This window comes from Hyalella azteca, unplaced genomic scaffold, assembly GCF_000764305.2.
Source record: "Hyalella azteca isolate HAZT.00-mixed unplaced genomic scaffold, Hazt_2.0.2 contig10761, whole genome shotgun sequence".
Classification (NCBI taxonomy): Eukaryota; Metazoa; Arthropoda; class Malacostraca; order Amphipoda; family Hyalellidae; genus Hyalella; species Hyalella azteca.
In genome coordinates this window covers 1-25,110 of record NW_025940784.1, presented here as the reverse complement: position 1 = coordinate 25,110, position 25,110 = coordinate 1, and the positions used below count along the sequence as shown (strand labels likewise).

Sequence of the window (25,110 nt, the reverse complement as noted above, 5' to 3'; positions counted from 1 at the left end):
TCAATTTTTTCGATATTAATGTCGTAGTTAAACTCTAATTTCTGTTAGTAGACAGGATAGAGTCCACCAATAACTTGCATCATATGCATAGGTTGAAAACCGTTTTTGTGCGGTAGTTATACTATTCATATAATTAACCAGATGACATTTCACAACTACTCCAAGTGTGATTTTGTCATAAAAAATTTCAGAAAAACAAAAATCTATTTTTATACATAAATTAGCTTTTCTATCACTCGTATTATTTTAGATTATATGAGCGTTTTCCTCAGCTTCGTCAGGCAATCCCTTGCATTTTAATACCCTTTGGTTATATAAACAAAGAAGTCACTTGCGTATGGTCGCATCAACCAAACAAAAAAAAAAAAATCGCGAATAAATGTACGCTATTAACCCGAATATGTACTTTATAATTCCGTGCGCAATTATTGCGATAGATATATAGGTAGTTCGAATAGAACGAAATTTTAATTTGGTAGAATCAAAATGTATACAGAAGGCAGAATTGTTCTGAAAGCGGAATTCCAGTTTAATAAATCGCTTCAAGCTTTGAACAAAGGCCACGTCACAAATTCAATGACGTGATATGTATCAAAAGGAAACATTAATAATATGTCAAATCATGCGAGTAAATTAGGAAGTGAAAGGATACGAGTGCAACATAAAGAATGATTACATGTGTAGATCGCTTACATGGATTACATGGCTTTCTCCGCTGACTCTCACTTGAACCGTTAAATGCAATAGGTTATCCACTAGGGACGGTCAACCGTACTTCTTTCTTTAAAAAAAACTTGAAGTTAGTAGCCAATCCGTCATGAACCTTGGAGCATTTTTTATTGCTGCTACCAAATAGTCGGTTCTCCCCCACATCATACAATACGCTTTCACAACAATACGCATTCTCTATTTAATAGCATCCACCCGACAAACGCCCCCGTTCATGGATCGTGCAGTGCGGACGAAGGTTGTATTCCGCCAACAGGCGATGGTTCTCCAGGGTTCGATTTTCGAACGTCAGGTAGCGACAATCGTCCGGACGATTTGGCATGCGCTCCCGCAACCTCAACACAGTCTCCGTCCTTGGGTCCACGTTGAACGTATGCGTCTGCCCACGGAGGTCTTGTACTTGCACTTCAATCTGAAAAAATTAACAGCGTCTTATGTGTCATAGAACGAGAAAGGTTGCATCAAGAAATGGCCTACTCCGATCGCATAAGTTGCTAAGTTGCGAAACCAATACAAATTGATGGTTCATAATAAAAATATGGTCGGATAATGTGCCAACTGATGGAATTATATAACATTAGCTATTACCTTAGGTTTAACGTTCACTTACAGTTTTTGGGTTAGAATTAATTGAGGTTGACGGGCGTCGCATTTCATCCTGTTGCAAGCGTTCAACTTTTTCCAGGACTTTAGCTGGTGGGTCCCTGGGAGAGACTTCCTTCTTTGCATTTTTTGGATGGATCAGCGTCAGAACAACGGGAAGTTTAGTCAAAGTTCCTTTATTGCGAGCTTTGCGACACTTCTGGCAAGCGTATTTATCGTTCGTCTCAAGATCTTTGAGGCAGAAGGTACAGAAAGCGTGACCACATGTCAGCAGCCGAGGTGGGTTTGCTTCACAGTAGTCATCCAAGCACAAGTCACAAGTATGGAATCCAGAGGCAGCTGAGTTACTCTGAGGACAAATGGGTTTCGATTAATTACCAATAGAAGTTATACATGACTGACGCTATGGCACGGTAACACATGCACTCAAGAAATTCAATGATGAATTCATTATTACAATACAAGTGGAAACGTTTACAAAGTTTTGATGCAGCAACCAAGTGCTGCTGAATGGAATAAACGATTTAAAAAAAATCGCGATGAAAATGTTACTGCAACGCAGGCTTACCGTCGAAACCGCAGATACAGAAACCGATTCAGAGTCATCCGAATCCATGGGAACGACTTCTCTCCCAGTAGGTCCACCCGAACTTGCTTCAAGAGGTACCACGTCCCGCCCATTCCTGGCAGAACCTTCTCCAGAGGCACCAGAGTTCGCCGGAATTAGATCGTACACCGTAGGCAAATCCGAGATATTTTCAGAGCAAGTCTTCTTGCACTTCTTCACGCCGCATTTCATATCATCTTGGTCTTCCAAAGCGGAGAGACAACTTCGGCAGGAGACATGGCCACACGGCAGCAGTAATGGCTTTCGGTCTTTTTCATCGTAGGACTTCTTGCAATGAGGGCAGGGTGGTAATGATGAATCAGCCATCTTATCTGTTAAATCATGAAACTAGGTTGTAACGCACACCAAACGAAAATGTAATGATAAAATCAAGGCTGAAGTATTTAATCAATTTTTTTCCTCTTCAAACTCAAAGTAGGCTAATTGAATTTTGAAGTGAAAAGATTATTCATTCGTGATCAGCTTAGTTTACTTTTTGATTGCTCTAATTTGAACCTCATTTGAAACTAATTTGTCTTTGAAAATTAAGTTATCGCAATTAATTTAGACCCTCTCAAAACGATGTAGGTACGTACGAAAGTGCATTAACACATACTACCAGACTTGTAGCTAACTACAAAATTTTCTCGAGTTAAATTCTTTTTGTTTAGCCTCCTTAAAAATTAATGCAGTGCATATTATTGTATTTTTATAGATATCTTGATCGCTGCAAACTAGGTACAATACTGTAATTGGCTGTTGTATTCCTCAATTCAATTGTTTATTAAATCCTTGTTATGGAAACTCAAATGCTAAATAGTAAAACAAATTAACTAAACAACAGAAACTTCGTTTCATTCATCACGACGCAATATTATCAAAATTATAAGACAATTATATTTCAATTTCATTCCTTCAACCGTAGCAAAATCTATAATAAATTGAAGGCTGCTCCATTTGTGCAGCGAAAAACTCAATTTATTCAACTGGCCATAATTTATGATGAATGCAATTTTAGGTCCGTTTAGAAATTTAGATTTTTTATAATAAATTCCTGAGACACACTAATTATAGTTTGCCAAAATTCTTCGATGATAATTGATCTCCATCCGCCTCAGGCTCATAGACAACGGTCAACGTTAAAACTGCAGTTTCATGAGACAAATCGACATTTAATCGTACTTTACTTCCCGATACAACTTGAATCTTAAAAAGCAACGTTAAACTCTAATAAATCAAAAATACATGACAAAAGTCAGCAATTGAAGCTTCGACCGTTAATGAAAAGGGTTAACTTACCAATTTTTAGTTGAAACTCTACAGTCTTTATTGCAACACCACGGCGTTCACGTCTCCAGGCACAGTGATCCGCTACGTTGTGGCACCTCTATTTATAGTTGTATACAAGCAGTTGTAACAGGTACCAAACGAGTTTCCTTGTCGATCGAACGAAGAATCTCAACTGGGATGCATGCAAACGTTAAACGGCTATAATCTATGATTACAGACAACACGTGCTAAATGACAGCATCTGTATACAATAAATAATAATTATCAACAAAATTGTCAAGATTAACTTCTATTATGTCATATTGTTCATATAATCCATATCTATTATGAACGTTTAAAAATATCTTGGACTCTGTAAAACGGCGGGATTAAATTGAGTAGCAATATAGATAACAGAATAATATTTCAATCAATGAATAGTCAAATTTCGGTCCTACGTATATGCATAAATGAATGAGTTCTCTACTCTACTCACATCGACCGAAGCGGCTGGTGTATTAAATCTCAGTTATCAATAAGATATGAAATAATCACACATAATGAAAATTATTCATTATTTATGTCGTGCAGTCTGTCGAATTCCAACAAATGGATGTTTTATTATCATAAATCGCTCTACATTTTGCACATTCCTGAACTGGAGAAAGAAAACAAGCGTCAAGGTTGAATAAAAGAAACAACTTTTCGCTTAAAGTCAATAAACAGTTTGAAAAATCTGCCTGTTGTTTAGACTCTAGACGAAAGCTTCAATGAACAGCCTCAAAAATTTGCAAAGTTTGAAGGTAATGAGCAACAATATACACTCCGTGACCATCCCATAAATTATTTTTTTTTTCTACATGTTCGACAGAGAAGAAACGGAGTATCAAGTGACACCGGCTTTTATTTACTAAGCTATGCGTATTTTTTTTGCTTAATTGCTTAACACTAATATAATCTGCCCACAATGCTGAAGTTTGTTTAATCCTTACCTATTACTGCAAAGATTTTTTGTAAATATTGCTCCTTGAAAATCAAGCTAATGCGCAAGAATATATGGAAACAACAGTCATTTTTTAGTTTACCATTTATGATAATTTGCCTGACACATATGGCAATATGAAATATTGCCTGTTTGAATTGACTGATTAGGTTTTAAAAGATTGAATCACACCCTATTTAGGAATAAAATTTGAGATTGAGACGCAAATCACTTTCAAGTGCAGACTACCTACCGTTAATCATTTCGGGAAATACCATATACTCTGATGCCCTCCGCTGTCTTCGTCGTCAATTTTTCGTCTCGTTGGGAAGAAGCTTGTCCCGAACAGTTACTGAGTCTGGCAAAGGCAGACACTTCACATCAATTAGAGGAAACCTGCAGCCGGTACCTTGGGTGCACGCAAAGTCCCATCGTGTAACTGTTGGAGTGGCTCGTCTTCGTCTGAGGCATTTATGGGTTAAGCATAGTGATAAACCAAAGATTTTTTTTAATCGGTTCATTTTAATTTCTTCATTTACTCAAGATTTAAACCAATATCATATGGATAATAATATTGGTATCCATGATACTCTGCTGGTCTACTCACAAGACTCAAAATTTAACTTGAAGAAGAGTCTAAAAAACTCTCTGATTTGCGGGGCCCGGCCCTGTAAAACCCTACCTTCATCGCTTTTCAATGTCAGACACAACATTGTGCGGGACTTGCGGAGTGGAAGAAACTATCGACCACCTCTTGCTAGAATGTATTTGCTATAAGGATGCACGTCAACTAATGAGTAATATTTTGTTTAACTAATTTTACTTAATTCATACGCAACTTAAATTTTTTTTTAATTAATGAAGCAGACCTTATCAAACATTGGCATTGAGATTCTGACACTGCGCACATTGCTTGGAAGCGGAGACACCACAAAACGGGAGCAGGCCAGTTCGCTGAAGTGTCGGACCGGTAGCAGCACCTTATCATCAAGGCAGTAACTGCATTCCTCGCAAATACCGGCAGACTGGAGTCATTGTGAAATCACAATAACCGAAGAGAATGAAACGGCTCACAGCTGATAATGCAACTACAAGCCTGAACTAAATTGCTATGACCAGGTGTGAGAACCGACCTGTGTGAGGTCATTTACAACACCCCTAAGAAGACAACTTATTTTGGGAACTTGCGACTTCACTCTTTAGTCGTGCAAACATTCATGCAACTACGTAAATGGCGAGTATATAGAGCACATCGTTAAAAGTCTAAAGTGCGTCAATAAAAGATAAACATTCAACTTTATATGCATGCTAGGCGGTAGTTTCCCATTGTATGACGCTGACGGTCTGTGCGCAGAACTCACAATCATTCGTTTCAAGTAGCAACTTCCCTTCCAGGGAACATTTTTAGGTTAAACGGAGGAAGACCGAAGATTTGATATGCAGTAATTTAATATTAACTCTGTGTAAATGCTTGAAAGAAAGTAACCAAGATGTGCAGCAAAACATTTTCAACATGTAAGAAACTATGAGAAAACACCTTAGGTCGCTTTGATTCGCGGAAAAAATCTGTTGACTAGTGACGAGGGAAGTTTGAATCTACAGTGCGGAAAGTGATTTTCAACTGCCGGTTAACTGCATTTGAGTTGCTCCCAGACTTTGAACCGATCTTTTTTCTCACATCGTACAATAATTAGCATGTAGCTGAACTATTTCACGTAATTGACCGATGGATGAATTTATCAGTAGTCTTCAGAACTATAATTTTATAGATATCTCCAAATTGTAAAAATGTCAAAGATTGCATCAAGAGTGGTTCTTGACAACAGGGACAAAAAAGTGCAACAAGATGCCCTTTTACTACACAAGGAGCTCCATCGCTCATGCCAGTAAGAAGCATTTCTGTTTGGTAGTGTTGAGCACTTGAGCAGAGTTGAGCTCAAACATTTAGGTATTTAACTTTTCATATTCAGTCTGTTACAATTGCAAAACAGTGGTTTTACCTATTTTGAATTTGAGTTTCAGTGGAAAATTAGAATTTTTTTCAATTTTTAAAAATTAGCCTATTTTTACCAGCAAGGCAGCAATTTTTGAAAATTGTCTGTGGGCATGAAACATCTTACCTATTTACTCTTAATTTCCAGAAACTTCTGTGAAGTTCTACCTACACAATTCTTCAAATTGGCCTGGAACTGGAAATGCAAATGTAGTAGGCTAGTCGAGTAAGTCGACCAGCCTAGTCGTACTTCAAAATTTGGCAACATTCATTATTCAATGCATAGTGACAAACCAGAGATTTTTTAGAATCAGTTCATTTTTAATTTCCTCATTTACCTAAGATTTAAACCAATTTCTTATGTATGATAATGCTAGTATCCAGCCTCCAGGTACCAGGATACTTTACTTGTCTACTTATAAGACTCAAAAATGAACTGGAGGCAGAGTCTAAAAAACTCTCTGCCTTGCCACTATGATTCAATGCAACAAATTGTGATCATTAGGGTAAACGCGGTATATTCCGACACATTAAGGACCCATCAAGAAATGAAAAACTATAAAAAAAAAACCGTATGCGTTTCGTAAGTTCTGTTGCCTTCACATGACTCTCAAAACACTTCACTACGCGTCAGCAACGATGAAACGTCACAAAATGTTGCCATATTTATTAAAAAGCCTTTAGAATGGAAACCTACCAAATCCCTATATTCCGTCACTGTGTGTGGCAATATTCGACATGTGGTGAGTCGTATTGCGTCAGCGCTTCAAATTTAACTGATATGTAATGCCGACATCAACGTATTCGAATTCCGTTCACTGTGTGAGCTGTATTGGGATACAACACGGCTTTGAATTAGAACACTAACAAATATTGAACACTACTTATTTACATTTTATTTAACAGCTATTAGGCTTTTAATTAAGCAAATTTCAATTTTTGTACAAAGCTTGGAACGATCTGTATGTGTCCAATTCAAGTTGTGTCGGAATTAGTTTTGATGGGCCTAAATCCATTAATCAATGTAATAAGTTAATCATCTATTAATTTATTTACGACTTGAAATCAGCAAATACAAGTTTACTTAAAGGATTCCTAATATATTTACAGACGTATTTAAAAGTCTCAAACCATAATATTCTTCCTATAAAAACAGTTATTCACTATTTGGTAGAGCCATGTCAACTGTCAAATTTGACACATTTTTCGATGATCTCACCACGTGGCATGCATTGTCTCTCTTTGGATCTCAATATTTTCCCACTAGATGGCCAAGACCTAGTGTTTTTGCAGTATTTCGACACGCAAATGTATGACGTCACCATTTCAACCATCAATGAACGCATGGAACTAAAACAAAGCTTAATATAAAGGAAAAGCTGGAGAGGTGACGGAATTACCTACGATGTCGGAATATACCGCGTTTACCCTAGGGCCTAGTAGTCAGTCAAAATGTAACTGTGTCAAATTGGCATCAGATGGTCAGTGACCTGTTAACCATTAACTTATGATGTTAAACCTGTCTCTTATACACATCTAGATGTGTATAAGAGACAGATCTGTGTGTGTCCAATTCAAGTTGTGTCGGAATTAGTTTTCATGTGTCGAAATCCAACATCTCAACTTAATCATCTATTAATTTATTTACGACTTGAAATCAGCGAATACAAGTATACTTAAAGGATTCCTAATATATTCACAGACGTATTTAAAAGTCTCAAACCATAATATTCTTCCTATAAAAACAGTTATTCACTATTTGGTAGAGCCATGTCAACTGTCAAATTTGACACATTTTTCGATGATCTCACCACGTGGCATGCATTGTCTCTCTTTGGATCTCAATATTTTCCCACTAGATGGCCAAGACCTAGTGTTTTTGCAGTATTTCGACACGCAAATGTATGACGTCACCATTTCAACCATCAATGAACGCATGGAACTAAAACAAAGCTTAATATAAAGGAAAAACCAGAGAAGTGACGGAATTACCACGATGTCGGAATATACCGCATTTACCCTATTCAGATTTCAGACAAATAATTTCTCGTAAGATGAAAACTTAAATTTTAACCCTTTACGCCCTGAATTTCTGGGACGAAAATTGTAAAGTTCACTTTTTCGGTTTCAAGTCTCACTTCGAAGCTGACATTCTGACCTATCCAATGGTACCAAAATCATCGCTGTACGTTGATTTATGCCTTGACGACAGTTTGTGAAAGTGTTAGGGGTGGGGGAGTTCTTTCACATTTAATATGGGCAAAAATTACTGGTTGGGCACATAAATACCGTCAACCGGGGCTACTCGGGACAAGCGGGGCTACTCGGGACAGGCCTCCAACACGTCCTAAAACTTGTACCTAGTATTGAAACTAATTGGAATATTGCAAAACTAAAAATAGTGGCATAAACGTCAACATTTTTCCTATCTATGTAGTACCTATAAAGGAAGTCGAAAAATACTACATTTACTTGCTTTGAAAAATTCCTGAAAAAAATGGTGAAAAACTATATTTTGTAAAGTTACAACTGCTAAGGTACGTATGTAGCAAAAAAAAATATTTGCTGTATTAAAAAATTTTACTTACATAAAAGTTGCACCCAGGTGTCGGCTTGAAAACGTAATTGACAGAATTTGCCTATCTCATTCCAAAAAGAAATGGTAGCCATTTCCCCACGGTGGGGCTAGGTGGGGCTACTCGGGACACCCCCCCGGGGCTATTAGGGACACCCCCAAAAACGCATTTACGGTAGAACCTCAGTTAGCAAAGGCTCCAGTTAAGAACAAATTGATTAAAAACAAAGAATATTGATTACATTTACCTCCCTGAGCGAAAAAAGTTCTCTTATCATCACACAAATTACAAGCTGTCCTGTATGCTTACAGATACAGAAAAAAAATGCTATAAGGCTGCCAATATGAAGCTTGCAGAGAAAAAGGTTGTTGTAAATGCTCAATGGCATGTTCATGGATATGGTAATATCCCATCAATAATACAGTAATATCCCATCAATAATAGGGTACCATCAACTGGGGGATTGGGCCCCATTCGTAATGATGGCCAAAGCAGGGTCATAAACAATGGCCAAAGTCGCTCCGGCATTTATGACCTGGTTTACAACCCTGGCGTTTATTACCCTGGCGTTTATGACCCCGCTTTTAGAACCCCAGCATGAATCAAAAACAAGGTTGAAGTCACCCCAGTTGATGGTAATTAATGTTTATGGTAATATCATATCAATAAAGGAAAAACAAGTAGAAATCACAAAATGTCATTTATTCTACCTCTACATCCTCTACAATGAAAGAGGACTTCAGAGTACTTTTAGTACCTAATGGATGAGTTATCATGAGTAAGCTCTGCATGCTTCAAATGTTTTGAAATGAAGTTTTATTCCCATTGTCCCGAGTATCCCCCCTGACCGACGGGGCTACTCGGGACAATCTTTATTTTGCATCTGGCACCTTAGGAATAGCATATGGAATTTTTTTACAATGCCATTCAATAGCCCTGGCAAAGAGCTATAAAATGAGCCTAAATTTGTTTATGAAATGTTTCATCGTAATAAGTTATTAACAGTTATTAACAAAAAAGCAATCAAATCTGTCCCGAGTAGCCCCGGTTGACGGTATGCAACCTGAAGACGCTGATCTTTAGTTACCCGGCTGCTGTCATGTGGGATGGTGCTCATGCAGTCGTTCCCACTATCCGTGACTGAATTTTGGCTCCAGTAATGTCTAGTCTTGCATCCATGTCACCTTGAATGCCTATTTCGAGGCGCTCAGGACTTTGTCGCGCTCTACTGAGCATTCACACTTATTGTCACTGCAAACCTATTTCTTCCCAGAATTTTTAAGCTACAGCAATGAGTAATAAACCGTTCGATTTGCAAATAAAAGATCTAGAGATTGGTCGAAGCTTTTTTTTCAATTTCGTTGAAGTTTTGAAAATATTTTGAAAAAAGGGGAGGGGAAATTCAAAAGGGTGGGGGGAGAAATAATTTTTTTTTTAAAAAATGCCCACCCCACCCACAAAAATTAGAATCTCGAAAAACAGCAAAGACCAATCGATAGATATGGTCTTTACGCATCGAATGATATGCGTCTCGATGTTGTAGCTTGAAAATCATAACAGGAGATAGATTTCTACAGTACCCCCTTTTTGGCAGTTTTCTAAGAATTTCACGTTTTCTTTCACTTTTTTGGAAAAATTCCTACGAACAAAAAAGTCTTAGATTTATCTTTTACATATGTGTACCAAATTTCAAAGTTATCTGTTAGTAAATAACCGAGATAGAATTTCCATAAGAAATTGGACATTGCCATTGGAATTTGGAAATTATATTTCGGTTATTTACTGACAGATAACTTTGAAACTTGGTACACATATGTAAAAAATAAATCTAAGACTTTTTTTATTCGTGTGAATTTTTCAAAAAAATGACAGAAAACGTGAAATTGTTGGAAAAGGTAGCTAGTCCCTGGTGTGACGAATTCGTCACGCCAGGGCGTAAAGGGTTAACCAAGTTTTCTCATTTAGTATGTGCTGTGCTGCTGGCCATAACCCATAATACCTAGATTAATAGTACAGCTGAATTTACAATTGCCCAAATGTTATAGTAGCAAATTTCAATTTTGAAGATTGCTTCAAATTTACCAGCACCCAGCAACTTTCGATTTCTAATTTACTAAAGTTTAAAGCCAATTACCGTAAAATGGGGTAACTTAGACCGGCGGGGTAACTTAGACCACTTTTCGTTTTTTCAACAAAAACCCCCACAACTCAAAAACTATTTGACATAGAAAAATTTTGTCAATGGGCATTAAAGGCCTAATACTGAGGCTACATAACACAATAGAAAAATTTGAAAAGTTTGCGTATCTAATAGGTTAAAAAATTAAAAATGTGACCCACAAAAAAAACTATTATTTAAATTTTTTTTTTTTAAGTATTTTATTTTCTCCTTTTTAGTCCGTTGCTACACATGAAAAACGTTGTTGCGAGCCAATTTACTTGACTTGACGTACGTATCGATGATACGCAGCGTAAGCGCCGGCTCGTCTATAACGTCAGCGCCCGCACGTCATACTATATACCTATATACTATTTATATATATATTTTACTTAATTAAGCAAATTTAGGTCTCTAATTGCTAGTTTTTATGATTGTATCTGAAATTGTTAGGCGAAAATAGCCTGCATGCCGAATTTTAGATCTCTAGAGCAATCAGAAGTGGGCTAATTTTCGTTGTCAATGTTAACAACAAACAAACAAACAAACAAACGCGAAGCTAAGCTAAGAAAAACGTGTTAAAATTACTGCATTGACCATTCAACTTCAATTGTGCATACGAAATCCAATGTAATTTAACCTAAAGAACATGTTGAAATTGCAAACAAAAAATAGGTCACTCGGTGTCTTCAAAAGAAGAAAGATCCATTTATACAAATAGGAAGTTTAGCATGAGCTGCCTAAACTTGAAGTGCTAAACCATTTCCATTAACAAATACCGTACAGCTGTAAAAAGGTGAAAAATTGTATTATCAATAATTTATTTCCAATAAAAAATGGGGTGAATAATTTATAAAGAATTTTTTTTCAACACTAGTGATCAATGACCTACTAATTTTTTTGAAAATCCCAATAATGAAACCATTAGGTTAACTGTTTTCACACTGCTAGGTAGTTTTTAAATTGCCATATAATTGAAAAAATTAATTTCATTTTAATTTATTATCCTGTGATGGGTGAGTTATTGTGTTAAATTTGTTTGTTTTTGCAGATTCATCTCCCATGTTACTGGAGTGAGGTGCAGTGGCTGCTCTGATCTCTTCACCCATGGAGTACATCTGGCACTGTTGGCACATCACCTGGTGCCTGACTGTGTGCCTCTCAACAAAATTTATGATAGAACTCTGATCCGCTATGAAGGTGCTGGCAATCTCCCTTCATTCCGCCATTTAGATAACATTAATCTCTTCATAAGAGCTCTTGACAATCTTGGATTGCCCAAGGTGAGTGAATTGTCCATGTATGTATAATAATATTAAATCTCTGATAATCCTAGTGAGAATCCCTTGTCCTGAGAATCCTGTGTAATCCTGGCCCGATAAATACACAGAGCAACAAAATTTTTAACTTTGAAAAAGTAGATGATATTAATTCATTAGTTTTGAAATAAGCCTGAAAATGATTCATTCAATCTGTCTTTGAGAATGCTAAACTTCTGCAAAAATGTTGAATGTTTTATTATTCAATAATAGCTCTAAGCAAATTACATGGAAAATAAGATTTGGCTACCTAATTCTGGATAGAAATTTTAATCTGCAATTGTAGCTAGAGTTTTGTCAACTCTAATGTTTAACTCATTTTTATCGACCCTTTTATTTCATTTGGCCAGATTCTGCAGCCTGAGTGTCGTGACATATATGAGGGACATAATTTACCACAGCTTGTCTACTGCTTGCGAGCATTACAGTACCTGTCAGGTTTCGAAGGTCTCCAGTCTGATCCTCATGTGGAGTGTCCACCTGGTAATAAGCTTTCATCCGAATTTATTCTTAAAATACTTTTCTGAAACTTTTTTTCAGGAATTTATATGTTAGAAGGCAACATGTATGAATTATATAAATTTATAGTATATTATGTAGATAACTGTTCTCTTGTGATTTTTCTTAGTCTTTAAATGAATGAATGTAGAACTTGATATGTTTATCATAACTATAGTTACTAAGCAGTATAACTTACTTTTGACTTACTTTTTCATCTTTTGTAGATGTACTAGAACGCCTGCATGATTGTGTCAAAGGATGCAAGCTGCCTCCATTTGACAGTGTTTGTGAAGTCCTTGGAAGCAGTCATGGCAATTGCATTGATTCCACTTCCCAAACAAAGCAAAATGTGGGTGTTCTTTGAACTAATCTCTTCATTATTATGCAATTATCTGGCAAAATTATGTTATACTGAATATAGGTGCTACATTCAGATAAAACCTTTTTTTTTATACGTTTCAAGTCATTTGATTGAGTCATCAAATAATTTGAGAAAGATCACTGAAATTAACAGAAAGTTGAAGAAATATCATTAAAGTCTCTAATTATTGAATAGAATAAATTTTGAGTTTTCAAGTGTTTTATATAAATTTTACTACGGTGTTTCTATGCATAAGCCCCTATTGCAAGTCCTCGTTATTTTGGTAATTTTTTTTTCCCAGGTGGCAAGGTTCTGGGTGGACCCTAGAAATGCTGACAAAGAAAATTCTTCTGAAGGATCAGAAATATATTCTGTTCCCAGACAACCTCCAAGACCTGTTCTGTCTCTGAGTAATAAAGGAAAAGCTCATTTGTCTTCAAACCGTCCTCCAGTGTCGCCAAAGCCCAGCAAACTTTTAACACCCAGAGGCAAAACTAACCCAGAAAAATGGGCTGAAAAGAAGTCTTGTGACGATAATACTACTCCACTTAACAATCAAGCATACGCGAGGAGCCTCTCTGCCCAAACTCATATCAAAGAAATCAGTTCTGCTCAAAATAGTGAGACATCTTATCAGCAAGGCCGTCCTGTTCTGCAGCCTTTGTCTACTAATGAGTCTACCCCGGCTTCCATGAGGGAATGGGTGCAGCATCAGAGACAGACCAAAGAAGCTCAAATTGGCACTACTAAACATGTCCCTGCTGCAAATTTCTCACATTCGTTCTCACCAAAATCTTTGTTCAATCAAGCTCCATCGTTGAAAAAAATTGATGATGTTATTGGTCATTGCATCAGTGAAAATGTTTCTTCCTTCAACAAACGGAATACAGATGGTGAAAAGTTTCAACACCAAGAAAGCAGTTTCAATAATGAGATCAAACACTCAGCCATCCGTAATACTGTCTGTATGGAATTTCAAGAAAATGCAACTAATCAAAGTGCCTCAAGCTTTTCAAAAGTCAATAACATTTTTCTTTCTGGTGCTAATCAAAATGTGTCTCACAGTCGGACTCCATCTTCTCCCTTTGAGTTTGTAAAGCCTCTCTCACCTTCCTACCGCTTAGCCTCTCAGAAGGGCATCTCTGTCGCTTCGTCTGTGTGTTTGTCGTCATCTCCGTACCGCACACGAGCAGCCACGCTAGATACTCACAATTATTCTCATCGCTCGAGTTCTTCATCAGCCCCGAGCTCCCCTCGCAAAGTGGCGTTTGTTGCACCACTATCCGTTAGCTATGATGAACTCAGTGTGGTGGTAGCAGACAGTCAATCTGCCAAGAATAGCTCTGCCTCCTCCCTCACCGTGCTCAGTTCTGAAGCTAAGACGTCTCGTGAACACCAGTCGGTGTGTTCACCTGGAGTCAATTCCTCCAGATTTAGTCTCAGTTTAAACGAGGAGGAAATTCATGGATATACTGGCGCGAGTAATGGTGGTTCCAGTGCTGCTGAGGAACGTATGAGCCCTGAAGAACTCGTGAAAAATGTCAACCCTGAGGTTTCTCTTCAAGAACAATTGCAGTCTGATGGTAATTATGACTAGTATGTAAAAGTTGCTCTCATAAACACATTTCGATTTTCTTATCAAAGTCAAAGTTATGATTAGTGTTTATCTATTGCAAATTAGTTAATTACTGGTGATACGTTCGAGCAGATAGGTACCTAATTATATTTTTTTCCTTGCAGGAGAGTCTAACGTGCGGGACTGCCTGAGTCGTTTGTACTGCAGCTTGCAGAACGGCTGTGAGTCCTCAACGCTTGCTGCACTTGAGATGCTGAAAGAATGCTACCCTAGCCTTCCACCTCTGCTGCCTCATGCTGCTCCCCTCTACCACCTCGAGATGTATGAGGCTATGATGGATGCTGAGGGAGCTCTCAGTTTGGAGGAAGTGTGTGGAGGTGTTGTCCTTGTTGGCGCTGTTGCCAACATTAACACTGCAGTGAGAACTGGTGATGAACGCGCCCTACTGGCCGCACTCACTGACCGCTCTGCGCACATGCAGGTTACTACACATTTTTCCGCATTTACTTTATCCGTCTTGATTATTTACTATTCTGGAAGAGTTGTGTGCCTTGCTGATTCTTTTATTTGTTTAATGCGCTCAATCATGTGTCCACGCCACAGTATAAAGTTCAAAAAGAATTTCAGTAGCAACTTTGTGCAGGATGTTCACACTGAGTTGACTACTGAGTATTTGTCGAGCATGCGCGCTGCCGTGGCGCTCCTTGCTGCTGTCAATGACCGCACCGCTGTCGCTGTAGACCAGCAAATAGAGGAGGACTCAACCACCGTGTGCCCGCTGCTTTCTTTCCTGCACATCCAGCAGATCATCGACCAGGTCAACACGGCTGCAGGTAAAATTAACCACCATCCTTAGATGGCGCAATAGATTTGTTCTTGAAAATCAGTCGTCATTATCTCCCGATATATTTTTATTGTGGCGTGAATGGGCTCGATTATTGAATCCATTGACGCATCTGCATGTGTGTGTGTTACACGTAGTAACATGTAACAACATTGATACTTTTTCAGTTTACCCAGTTTTTAAAAATTCTGTGTACATGTCATTAATATGCACACAAGTGCTTCTCAACGTTGCTGTGCTCATTATTTTACAGAAGACCGCATGTCGCAACTGGCGCATGGAGAGCAGTTGCAGGTGTCGTCCGATGAAGAGATGCAGCATCCCGCCGCTGATGTGAGACACACTGCATTTCAAGAAGCAGTCGACACAGACCTCGATGTTCATATCTCTGTTTCACCTAAAAAGTTGAGGAATTCAAACTTCGGTTTTGAGCAATCCCAATGCCATGTGGAAACCCCACTGGCAAAGACACGAATCCATGAAGATGAAACGTTAAGGGTCATTCAGCGTGAGGAAGTGGAAGCTCTAGATGGATGTCCTTACATTTCTCCACCCATGCCGTTCAATTCCAGAGCGACATCTGAGCTTGTGAGGAATGCTTCTCAGTCGTCCATGGAGCCCCGCAGGCTGGAGTCCAGTTTCCAGTCATCATTCTGTCAGGAGGTTTTTGCTTCGCTATCTCACAATGTAGCTTCGGCTTTGCAACACCAGCCCGACTCTGATGATAAAACTGAAGCTATTTCCAGCGGCATCACAATCCGTAGGGAAGACTCGGTTGAGCAGGGTATGCAAATGTGTCAGAAAGAAGTTTCAGTGACTGAAACTGATCTGCAACAAAAATCTTCAAATACTTTACGAGTGTTGTCTACTGACGATATAAAAATACACCAGAACAAAACATTGCCCGTTGATGATTCTATTTGCGAAGCTCTAGGCAGTTCTACGTCACGCGTGGAATCCTTCAAAGAGGGCGATGGCAGAAGGTTCCTTCCTCAGCGAAGTTCTACTCAGAACAGTAGCCGAAGAGTACCGTTCAGTAAGCCTGTACAGCAACCTCGTTCTGGCGCTTTTTCAGTCCTGCATTATCAAGAAATGGACTCAATATCAAACCTAGGCTCTTCAAGGAGAGACTCGTCTCCCTGCCCACAAGAACCGACTTCTTGTGGCATTGAGTCCGGTCAAACTAAGCACGAGTCACTTTTTCAACATTCTGCATCAAATGATCAGTTAAAATCACAAATTGGTTCTGGTTCTCCTGGTTCAGTGCTTTCTCCTGATTCAATTTACCCAACTCCGCGGAAACTGAATCAGTGTCAACAATCGTACCTCAGTACCTCATCTGACTTGCTACCGTCTCAAGAAAGACTCTCCCTTTGTGAGACTCTAGGTGCTCATGTTGATTTATCTAGCCGTATGTCTGGCTCTAGTATTGGCCCGAACTCTGTCGCCGCTAATGTTGCTCGTGCTAACGAAAATCTTTATTGGCGCAATTATACTGAAAGAGAAGTAAAGTCGGCCGTTAGAATCCAAAAATGGTGGAGACTGCAGACAGCACTTAGTCGTTTGCAGCAGCTCCTGCGGCGCCTTCCAGCCGAGCCTCTCTCAACTAATGCCCTTCTGCAAGCCATGGTCCCTTGTTTGTCGATCTTGCCTCTGACTCGCGCCGACTTGCGCACTGAGAACAAGATGCAAGCTGCTAGAAGTGGCGTGTCACGTTGCCTTCGTGTGACCGCTGAATTACAGAAACAACTCGATGAACTTGACTTGCACATTGGTCTGCTGCTGACTAACACTATGAGCATTCAAGATCGTTCTATGGCCAGCCTTACGAAGGAGGAGTTCGCTACGTTACCTCCTTCGTGCGGAGGTGATGCAAGTCTGGCCTGTGTCAGCACGCCCTCGAAGAAGAAGAAAGATGCTCCTGAGCGAAGAGGGACCCTAACTTTAGCAACAGGACTCAAAGCCTTGCGTAAGGTTTCTCGTGATCGTCTCCAAGGATACCAACACTTATTCTACCTCTTGCAGACTGAACCGCGCTACCTTGCAACCCTTATTCTTGCTCTCCCGTGCGCTCGTACGACACGCTTCGTAGAGAGCGTTGTTTTCTCTCTCTACAACTATGGCGCCAATGATCGAGACAGTTTCTTGCTCATTAATCTGTTTAAAACAGCTCTTGAAGAAGAGATTCGCTGTAAAGTTTTGCGTATTAGTGACATTGTGTCGGGCGAGCCACTTGTGGTTAAAATGATCGTGTCTTTTGTACGGAAAGGCCCTGGTCGTGCTGCACTCCGGGAGATTCTTGGACCTCTTGTAACAAAAATAATTGAAGATAAAAACCTGAATCTCAACACAAACCCTGTAGAGATTTATCAGACGTGGCTGAACGAAATTGAGATGGAGACAGGCGAGTCAAGCGGTCGCCCGTATAACGTGAGCCCTGATGAGGCACTGGAACAACCTATGGTTGTGAAAAGGCTGCAAGTCACTCTTGAAGCTATCACGCGCCTCACCAACGAGTTTTGCAGCGCCATCACCTCGTCCATCCACAAGTTACCCTACACACTTCTATACCTTGCTGGTGTTATGCGTAGAGCGCTGGCGAGAAGGTTCCCGCACATCCAGGACAAAGAAGTGTTGAAAGTTGTGGGGAGCCTCATTTACTACCGTTACATTAACTCTGGCATCGTCGCTCCTGATGCTTTTGATGTGATAACTGTTGGGCCACACGAGCAGCTTAGTAGTCGACAGCGCCGGAATCTTGCCACCATTGCCAAAACTTTGCAGGCTGCTGCTAATAAGCGAGGCTTTGGTAATGATACGCCACATTTGTGTGCGCTGAACCGCGACTTGGTAGCCTGGCATGAAAGCATGCGAACGTTCTTCTTGTCATGCTGCAGAGTGCCGCCACCTGACGCGGTGTTCGCTGTGACCCAATACAGCGAGGCCGCCCTCATACACAAGCCTGAGATCCACCTGACCTTGCAGGAACTCTGTGAGACTCATAATTTACTACTAGCTCACCGAAATGTCCTTGCACCTTCCGCCTCTGATCCTTTACATTCAATGCTAGATGACTTGCCTCCTCCTGACATGGCTGCTATGGGTGACAGCAGTGGTAAGTTGGAAGTGTGCTTGTCGCTTAGCAGCAAATTCAGCTTTTCTGAACCGGAGCCAACCGCTGATGCCGTAGCCAACAACAAGGATGCCCAAACTAAGCTCTTTGAGAAGAGTAAGCAGTTGGTGGTAGACGTGTTGTTGTGCTACGACTGCAATGGTGTGGACTGGAGCAAAGTTACATTACAGGACGTGGTTTCAAGCAGCACTTCACCGGAACAGGAGCAACGTTTCACTCGCATGAAAACCGCCTCCGGTGCCGACTCAACATGCGACTCGTTGCATGCTGCCAAGACCCGCCTGTCTCACAACCTACGCCGTCTTCAGACCTTGGGTCTTGTTTCGCCTACTGATGGCTTCCAACAGCTACTGTTGGCAGTGGCAACTGATGTTCAGAGTCAGCGTTGTTACCGATCTAACAGAGGCAAGGAGTTGGCTCGCCTGTGTCTAGCGCTATCGCAGCTACAGCAAAAAGAACGATTTCTACGAGAACAGCGAGACTCGTTTGTGACTTACCTCTCAGCCTGCCGAGCTAATCTGATGCAGCATTGTGCCAAGAGATCACGTCATGGAGCTGGCGTGTCCGTCACATACTCTGGGAAACGCCTCAAAGAGAAAGGCGTCCTTGTAAATATTCGCGACTTCACGCCATCGCAATACTCGAGTGTTGCCTTCGTCATATCCAGAGTAGACCCAAATGCTTATGCCAGCACTAAAGCTAAAGGCGAAATAGAGCACCAAACACAGAATGGAGTTGTGGGTGCCGAAGAGAATGATAACGAAAACAACGCTGTTCGGGGGCAAGATCATTCCGCTCTAGTTTCTGGCAGCGGAATTTTTTCTGTAACTGTCAAATATCGCGGAGTCGTTGTTGATGCGGTGAAAATCTCCATACAGGCAAGTATTTCTTAAACTTGTTTGCTACTGCCAACACATTTGGTTATAATTTAGTTAGCACTCTAGATACTCATGCATCGAAATTTGTTTTGGTATGTTTTAACTTTATTTACTTTAATATCGACTCTTGAAATTGACTCCTGTAGTTTTTATTCATAACTGTGTAACTTAACTGTCTCAGATGAAGGTGTCGATGCTAAAGAGCAAAATTAGGATTGAATTCTCACTACTTTGATCATTTCCGTGATCCTAATATCATTTGGTCGCTTGACCTGTGAACTTTTTGTGTTTGTTTATGCCTAATTACAACACTTCTCTTTAACTTCACTTCTTGTCTGTTTGTCTGTCAGTCTGTCTGCTACAAATCTTGTAATCGAAATTTAATACACTTCTACTTATCCTATCGATCTGAAATTTTGCACACTTGTGTAAAGTTGGAGACAATGCATGAATCAATTGACAAAATAAATGATTTTAAAAATAAATAAAAAATTTCAATATTAAAGAAATTGAAAAATTAATTTTGTCAGCTACAAATCTTATAACTGATATTTGACACACTTTTACCTGTCTAATTGATCTGAAATTTTGCACACTTGTGTGAAATCAGAGGCAATGCATGAATCAATTAACATAATAAATAATTTTGAAAAAATTAATATATTAAAAAATTTATATATATTAAAAAATTGAAAAGTAAATTTTTTTTAGTTTGATAGTGTTCACAAGTAGAAATTGCTTGTGTTCAGACAAAGACTGTAGTAAAATGCCATGCAATTTTTTTATTTATTCCAGGGTATAATATATTTAAGTCTCCTATCGTTTGATCGCATTAACTAGAGGAAATGGTTTGTGTTCAGTTTAAGATTATAGTAATAAGCTCAGTAACTTTCTTATAAGACTTCTCTTTAACTTCACTTCTTGTTTGTTTATCTGTCTGTCTGTATGCTACAAATCTTATAATCGATATTTAACACACTTCTACCTGTCCCATCGATCTGAAATTTTGCACACTTGCGTAAAGTTGGAGGCAATGCATGAATCAATTAACATAATAAATAATTTTGAAAAAATTAATATATTAAAAAATTTATATATATTAAAAAATTGAAAAGTAAATTTTTTTAATTTTTGAAAATTAGATGAGAAATTCATTGTACATCTGCAAGATTGGAGATACTGCATTCTTTGGAAGTATTGTCTTTAAAAAGTAATTTTTAAACGTATATTTTTTCATTACAGGAGCTGTTGCATCTGCAATACGAAGGTGCACGCGTCAAGCAGATGGCTGGTGGAGCAGAAGTGAACGTCAATCTCCTCTTGCATTTGCTCAATACGAAATTTTTCAAGAAGAAGAAGTAAAATGATCATCTCATTCAGTTCCTCTCTGTCGCCTTTCTATCGATAATTGTACTGAGCTCATTTTGAACGCATTACTTTTGCTCCAAAGACTATTCTTATTGTCGATTGCTACTACATAAGTTTGAATACATTAGAACTTATCCATGACTTCTATATACTATTTTGGTATTGTAATAAATGCTTGGATCAGAAGCAAACATTATACGTAGTACCTCTATACTCGAGATCATTTTTAGTACGAATTGTACTGCTTCCAAAGAAGTAGCATTTCAGGCCAAGCCAAACAGGAAACTTGTACAAGAATTAAGCTCTCTCCTTTTTATTTTGCTAATTAGTTGCTTTGCTATTTCCACTTGCTTGTATAGATATAGGTCAATGTTTTTACTTCTTTCCATGTCTATGTTCTTTATAGTACCTTTTGCTGATATTTTTTCATGTTCTCCTAAATATACCCAATATAATTCTGTTAGGTAGTGTGGACTCGACTTCTTTGTGTTCTCTCTCCTCATCTCTTTTTCTGTTTCATCAACATTTAGTATAGTATTTCGCTATTAATTTGATGAAATGGATTATTTGTGTTTTTTTTCACAAAAGGTTTACAATATTCACGTCTTATTAACCAACAATGTATTTATCTACAAGTTTGCAATTTTTACTGAAACAGCTAATAATTAGCAATGTTGTACTCAGATTTAGTATTCATTGTCATATGCGTAGCTAATAAGGTGGGTTATTCTGATACTTTTGAAAAATTGGCTTCACGTTATCCGCAACGTTTAGAGCGGATTGCCTTTACATTTTCTTTTATGGTCGGTGCTCACTTTTTTCAGTTTAATTCATCTTGTGAGGGGTAATTATCTCACTAAATTGGTGATATTTTTTAGATTTGCTTATGCATCTGCATTGATTTGGACCAAACTATTCGAAAATTGGACAGCCTTTCAATGATGCTTCAGATACTTCTAGCAGCGATCGATCTAGACTAATGGATTATTTGGATAACTCTCCTCGATTTTGGGTGGAGGTTGACGTCGCAGGGGACAGGAGCTATTTTCCTGTTGGGGATTCTGACGCTCCCCCGATCCTCAGTCTAATTATAGTTCGACTGTAGACAAACATGATACGAAGTCCTATGATGCTTGCATTTTTGTGAACACTAGCCCTTTCACAGTTGCGCGGCTGACAAATGCTACAAAAATTTAAGCTTGCCTCAAAGCCAAGTTCACGGTCACGAAAGTGTGAACCTACCTACACCGCATACTTACCCTGGTGCAGTATCCGATGCTCCGTCGAATAAAGTCTATTAGATGTCGTTGGACCTGCAGGTAATGCATCAGATGTATAATTCTTCAGATATGCAGTAATATTTTTGCGTGTGTTAGTAATTTTTTATTCTGTGATAATTTATAGTGCAATGAACTTCTTTAGTTCCTCCTTCCTTTCAAGTAATGAAAATCTTCAAGCCTGTGGCTCAGGTCCTATACTTGTCAATCGAAATAATTTAATACAAGGCATTGAACTAAACGTACCAAACTTGGCTTGCATTTTATTTAGAGTATTGTGATTGAATAACCTAAAGATTAGTAAACATGAAGACAGTACATAAAACTATCTTTTTGTTTAGATTTTTCATTTTTGCCTCGGGAAATCTAGCGCATGCAACGTTTATTAATATCCTTTGACGCTCTAATTATCTCTTCTAAGGATAGAAATTCGAAATTGCGAACATGGCAATAGTTTTAACTCGAAGTTTACCGTCTTCGATTGTTCTGATTCGACTGCGGAGTGCTTTGAATAAGATGCCTCCTCGAAGTGTGTGTACTAACAGCGATATAGATGCGCTCGCGTCGGCCCATGCTCGTTTTAGATCTCTGGGAGAAGGATCCGTGTTGCTAGAGAAGAACAAAATGACTGGCATTGCCACCATTACTCTACAGCACCAGGAAAAAAAGAACGCTTTGTCCGGTGAGATAACGTTTCAATCCTTATTATTTGTTCGTGACTGCACCAAAAATGCGGTCTTTTCACTCATTCATCTTGATAACTCAATCGCTCTCTAAATGGTCGAATTCTAGCATTAGATGGAAGATCTTTTTACACGTCTGTTGTTGCAATAACACGAGCCGGCCGTTAAATTGTTTGTTGTCGGCGTGGGAAATAATATTGTTTGATGCCGGCATGTTCGACAGTAGGAAATGACATTATCTTGCATTCCCTCTGCCTGTAGATGACCAACAGGAATGCTAGTTTTGGGAATCGACTAGTAAAGAGCTCTTATTTAATAAACTTAGCTGGAATTTTTTAACAAAAGTCGGGAAAGGCAGTTGAGCCCTTTGTTTCAATTTAATGTATATATATAATACCAGAAATTTCGGAACAATAACTATTGCAGGTTTTCCTAATTTCATTCCAGGTCAGATGATGGTGCAGCTTGCCGATGCGGTAAGCGAGCTGGAATCGTGGCAAGAAGGGCGCGGTCTCATTTTCCGTGCAGTCGGTGATTTTTTCTGCTCTGGTGGAGACCTAACTGTTGTGCAGAAAATCAGCAACAATGCAGACGGTGATCTTATGTGCCGCTTGATGCAAGATACTACGACTCGTCTCCATCGTTTGCCTCTTGTGTCGGTGTGTCTCGTGCACGGTCGCGCGATCGGTGGAGGCGCTGAGCTGACAACCGCAACAGATTTTCGTCTTTTTACCGAAGCAGGGCGGGTACAGTTCGTACAAGGGTTTATGGGCGTATCAACGGGTTGGGGAGGTGGCACGCGGTTAGCCCGTTTGCTTGGTGCGCGCAAAGCATTAGACTGGCTACTCACAGCACGCCCTATACATGCTAGTGAGGCTTTGGATTGCGGATTTGCAGACAATATCGTCCAGCAAGACGCAGTGTATGACGAGGCTCATCAGTGGTTGCAGGAAAGGCTTAAATTTCATCCTGACGTTATTCGCGCGTTCAAAAAAACTGTAACTGGTGCTTGCGACAATGATGTAGAACAGAGTTTACTCAACGAAAGGAAGTTGTTTTCTCCTTTGTGGGGAGGCCCTGAAAACCTTCGAATGTTACAGAAGGGAACTAAGCACTGAATATCATTGTTGCTTGCTTCTGACGCGTCGCAAAAAAGTGTCGACGTGAGGTTCAGACATAACTAGCGATGTTCAATTTTCATACATTCTGAATCAAATCCAAACATCAATTTTTTCTATTAAAAAAATTATCTTTCGCGATTGTACACTGCTATAGCAAATTTATGTGAAATTAAAAATATTGAATTTATTTTCCGCATTTGCGGATATGGTTGTATTTCAGTTGTTCAGTCATCAGTCACATTTGACGGAACGGAAATTTGTACGGAAACGTTGCTTCAACTTTCTTCTACTTGTAGACCGCAGGAGCTGCTCTTTACCTACTACGGCTTTTGAGGTAAAGTTCCATAAATTATTTTGCTATCGTTATCGCAGTTCGTGCAATAATTACAAAGTTTTAAGACATTAGGTTAGGTTGTTGCTCCCTGGACATAGTGGCAAAGCAGAGAGTTTTTTAGACTCCCTCAAGTTCATTTTTGAGTCCTACTGTCCTATAAGTAGACAAGCAAAGTATCATGGATACCACTTACCAGCATTATCATACATAAGAAATTGGTTTAAATCTTGAGTAAATGAGGAGATTAAAAATGAACTGATTCTAAAAAATCTCTGGTTTGTCACTATGTGCTCCCATGTCCCATTCTATGATTCTAGTCCCTTAAGCTTAAAAACAAAATTTGATGAAATCCTATTTTTTTCATAGTTTCCATATTTTGCCTACAAAGTTCTTTATTGTGTCCTATAGGTAATGATTAGGTACTCTGAATCCTAAGTGGAAAAAACGCGACTTCAGATGGATTAGTTCGCCTGTTAATGAATTCCGTAGAGGGCTTAGGCTGCGAAAAATTGGCACTAATTCCGCAAGATGCACAAAATTGATAATGAATTCAAGATGAATTCCGCAGCGCAATCAGCAAAGCGAAATCCGCGCGAAGTTCGAAGCCAAGAAGAAAATACGGAAGCCAGACGCACGATCGAACAGAAGCTACTGGACCAGGAGCAACGTTCATGTTCGTCGACCCACTCAACCGTCGTATTGCTCGAGAAGCAAATATGACGTGAACGCGATGTACGAATACCGCCCTTCGGCTTACCAACACCAAGTACGAGAGTAATGAGACAACTAAGCAAGTCA

At 39.1% G+C, this 25,110-nt stretch overlaps 3 protein-coding genes across 3 annotated transcripts; 2 read left to right on the top strand and 1 right to left on the bottom strand.

Moving 5' to 3' along the window:
- Window positions 1–225: 225 nt before the first annotated feature.
- On the bottom strand, window positions 226–3,291 carry LOC108680838. The gene is made up of 4 exons (XM_018169753.2): window positions 3,239–3,291; window positions 1,901–2,271; window positions 1,340–1,681; window positions 226–1,141 (listed from the first exon to the last, which is right to left on the bottom strand). Exons 2-4 carry the CDS (start codon window positions 2,264–2,266, stop codon window positions 911–913), a joined length of 939 nt encoding a protein of 312 aa, XP_018025242.1. The 5' UTR covers window positions 2,267–2,271; window positions 3,239–3,291; the 3' UTR covers window positions 226–910.
- A 2,496-nt stretch (window positions 3,292–5,787) lies between these two features.
- Window positions 5,788–21,823, top strand: LOC108680847. Its single transcript, XM_018169764.2, has 9 exons — window positions 5,788–6,076; window positions 11,969–12,200; window positions 12,587–12,719; window positions 12,962–13,086; window positions 13,400–14,681; window positions 14,839–15,155; window positions 15,318–15,507; window positions 15,772–19,529; window positions 20,772–21,823. Exons 1-9 carry the CDS (start codon window positions 5,979–5,981, stop codon window positions 20,889–20,891), a joined length of 6,255 nt encoding a protein of 2,084 aa, XP_018025253.1. The 5' UTR covers window positions 5,788–5,978; the 3' UTR covers window positions 20,892–21,823.
- A 652-nt stretch (window positions 21,824–22,475) lies between these two features.
- On the top strand, window positions 22,476–24,417 carry LOC108680841 (ethylmalonyl-CoA decarboxylase-like). Its single transcript, XM_018169755.2, has 2 exons — window positions 22,476–22,856; window positions 23,305–24,417. Exons 1-2 carry the CDS (start codon window positions 22,619–22,621, stop codon window positions 23,973–23,975), a joined length of 909 nt encoding a protein of 302 aa, XP_018025244.2. The 5' UTR covers window positions 22,476–22,618; the 3' UTR covers window positions 23,976–24,417.
- The last annotated feature ends 693 nt before the right edge of the window (window positions 24,418–25,110 follow it).

What these genes read in the sequence shown, in the direction of transcription:
- LOC108680838 (XM_018169753.2), bottom strand. Translation starts at nt 2,266, where the DNA reads ATGGCTGATTCATCATTACCACCCTGCCCTCATTGCAAGAAGTCCTAC. An exon ending in CTGTATCTGCGGTTTCGACG is followed by an intron (nt 1,682 to 1,900) that starts GTAAGCCTGCGT and finishes ATTTGTCCTCAG; the next exon opens with AGTAACTCAGCTGCCTCTGG. An exon ending in TTAATTCTAACCCAAAAACT is followed by an intron (nt 1,142 to 1,339) that starts GTAAGTGAACGT and finishes TAATTTTTTCAG; the next exon opens with ATTGAAGTGCAAGTACAAGA.
- LOC108680847 (XM_018169764.2), top strand. Translation starts at nt 5,979, where the DNA reads ATGTCAAAGATTGCATCAAGAGTGGTTCTTGACAACAGGGACAAAAAA. An exon ending in AGAACAATTGCAGTCTGATG is followed by an intron (nt 14,682 to 14,838) that starts GTAATTATGACT and finishes TTTTCCTTGCAG; the next exon opens with GAGAGTCTAACGTGCGGGAC. An exon ending in CGGTGAAAATCTCCATACAG is followed by an intron (nt 19,530 to 20,771) that starts GCAAGTATTTCT and finishes TTTTCATTACAG; the next exon opens with GAGCTGTTGCATCTGCAATA.
- LOC108680841 (XM_018169755.2), top strand. Translation starts at nt 22,619, where the DNA reads ATGGCAATAGTTTTAACTCGAAGTTTACCGTCTTCGATTGTTCTGATT. An exon ending in AAAAAAGAACGCTTTGTCCG is followed by an intron (nt 22,857 to 23,304) that starts GTGAGATAACGT and finishes ATTTCATTCCAG; the next exon opens with GTCAGATGATGGTGCAGCTT.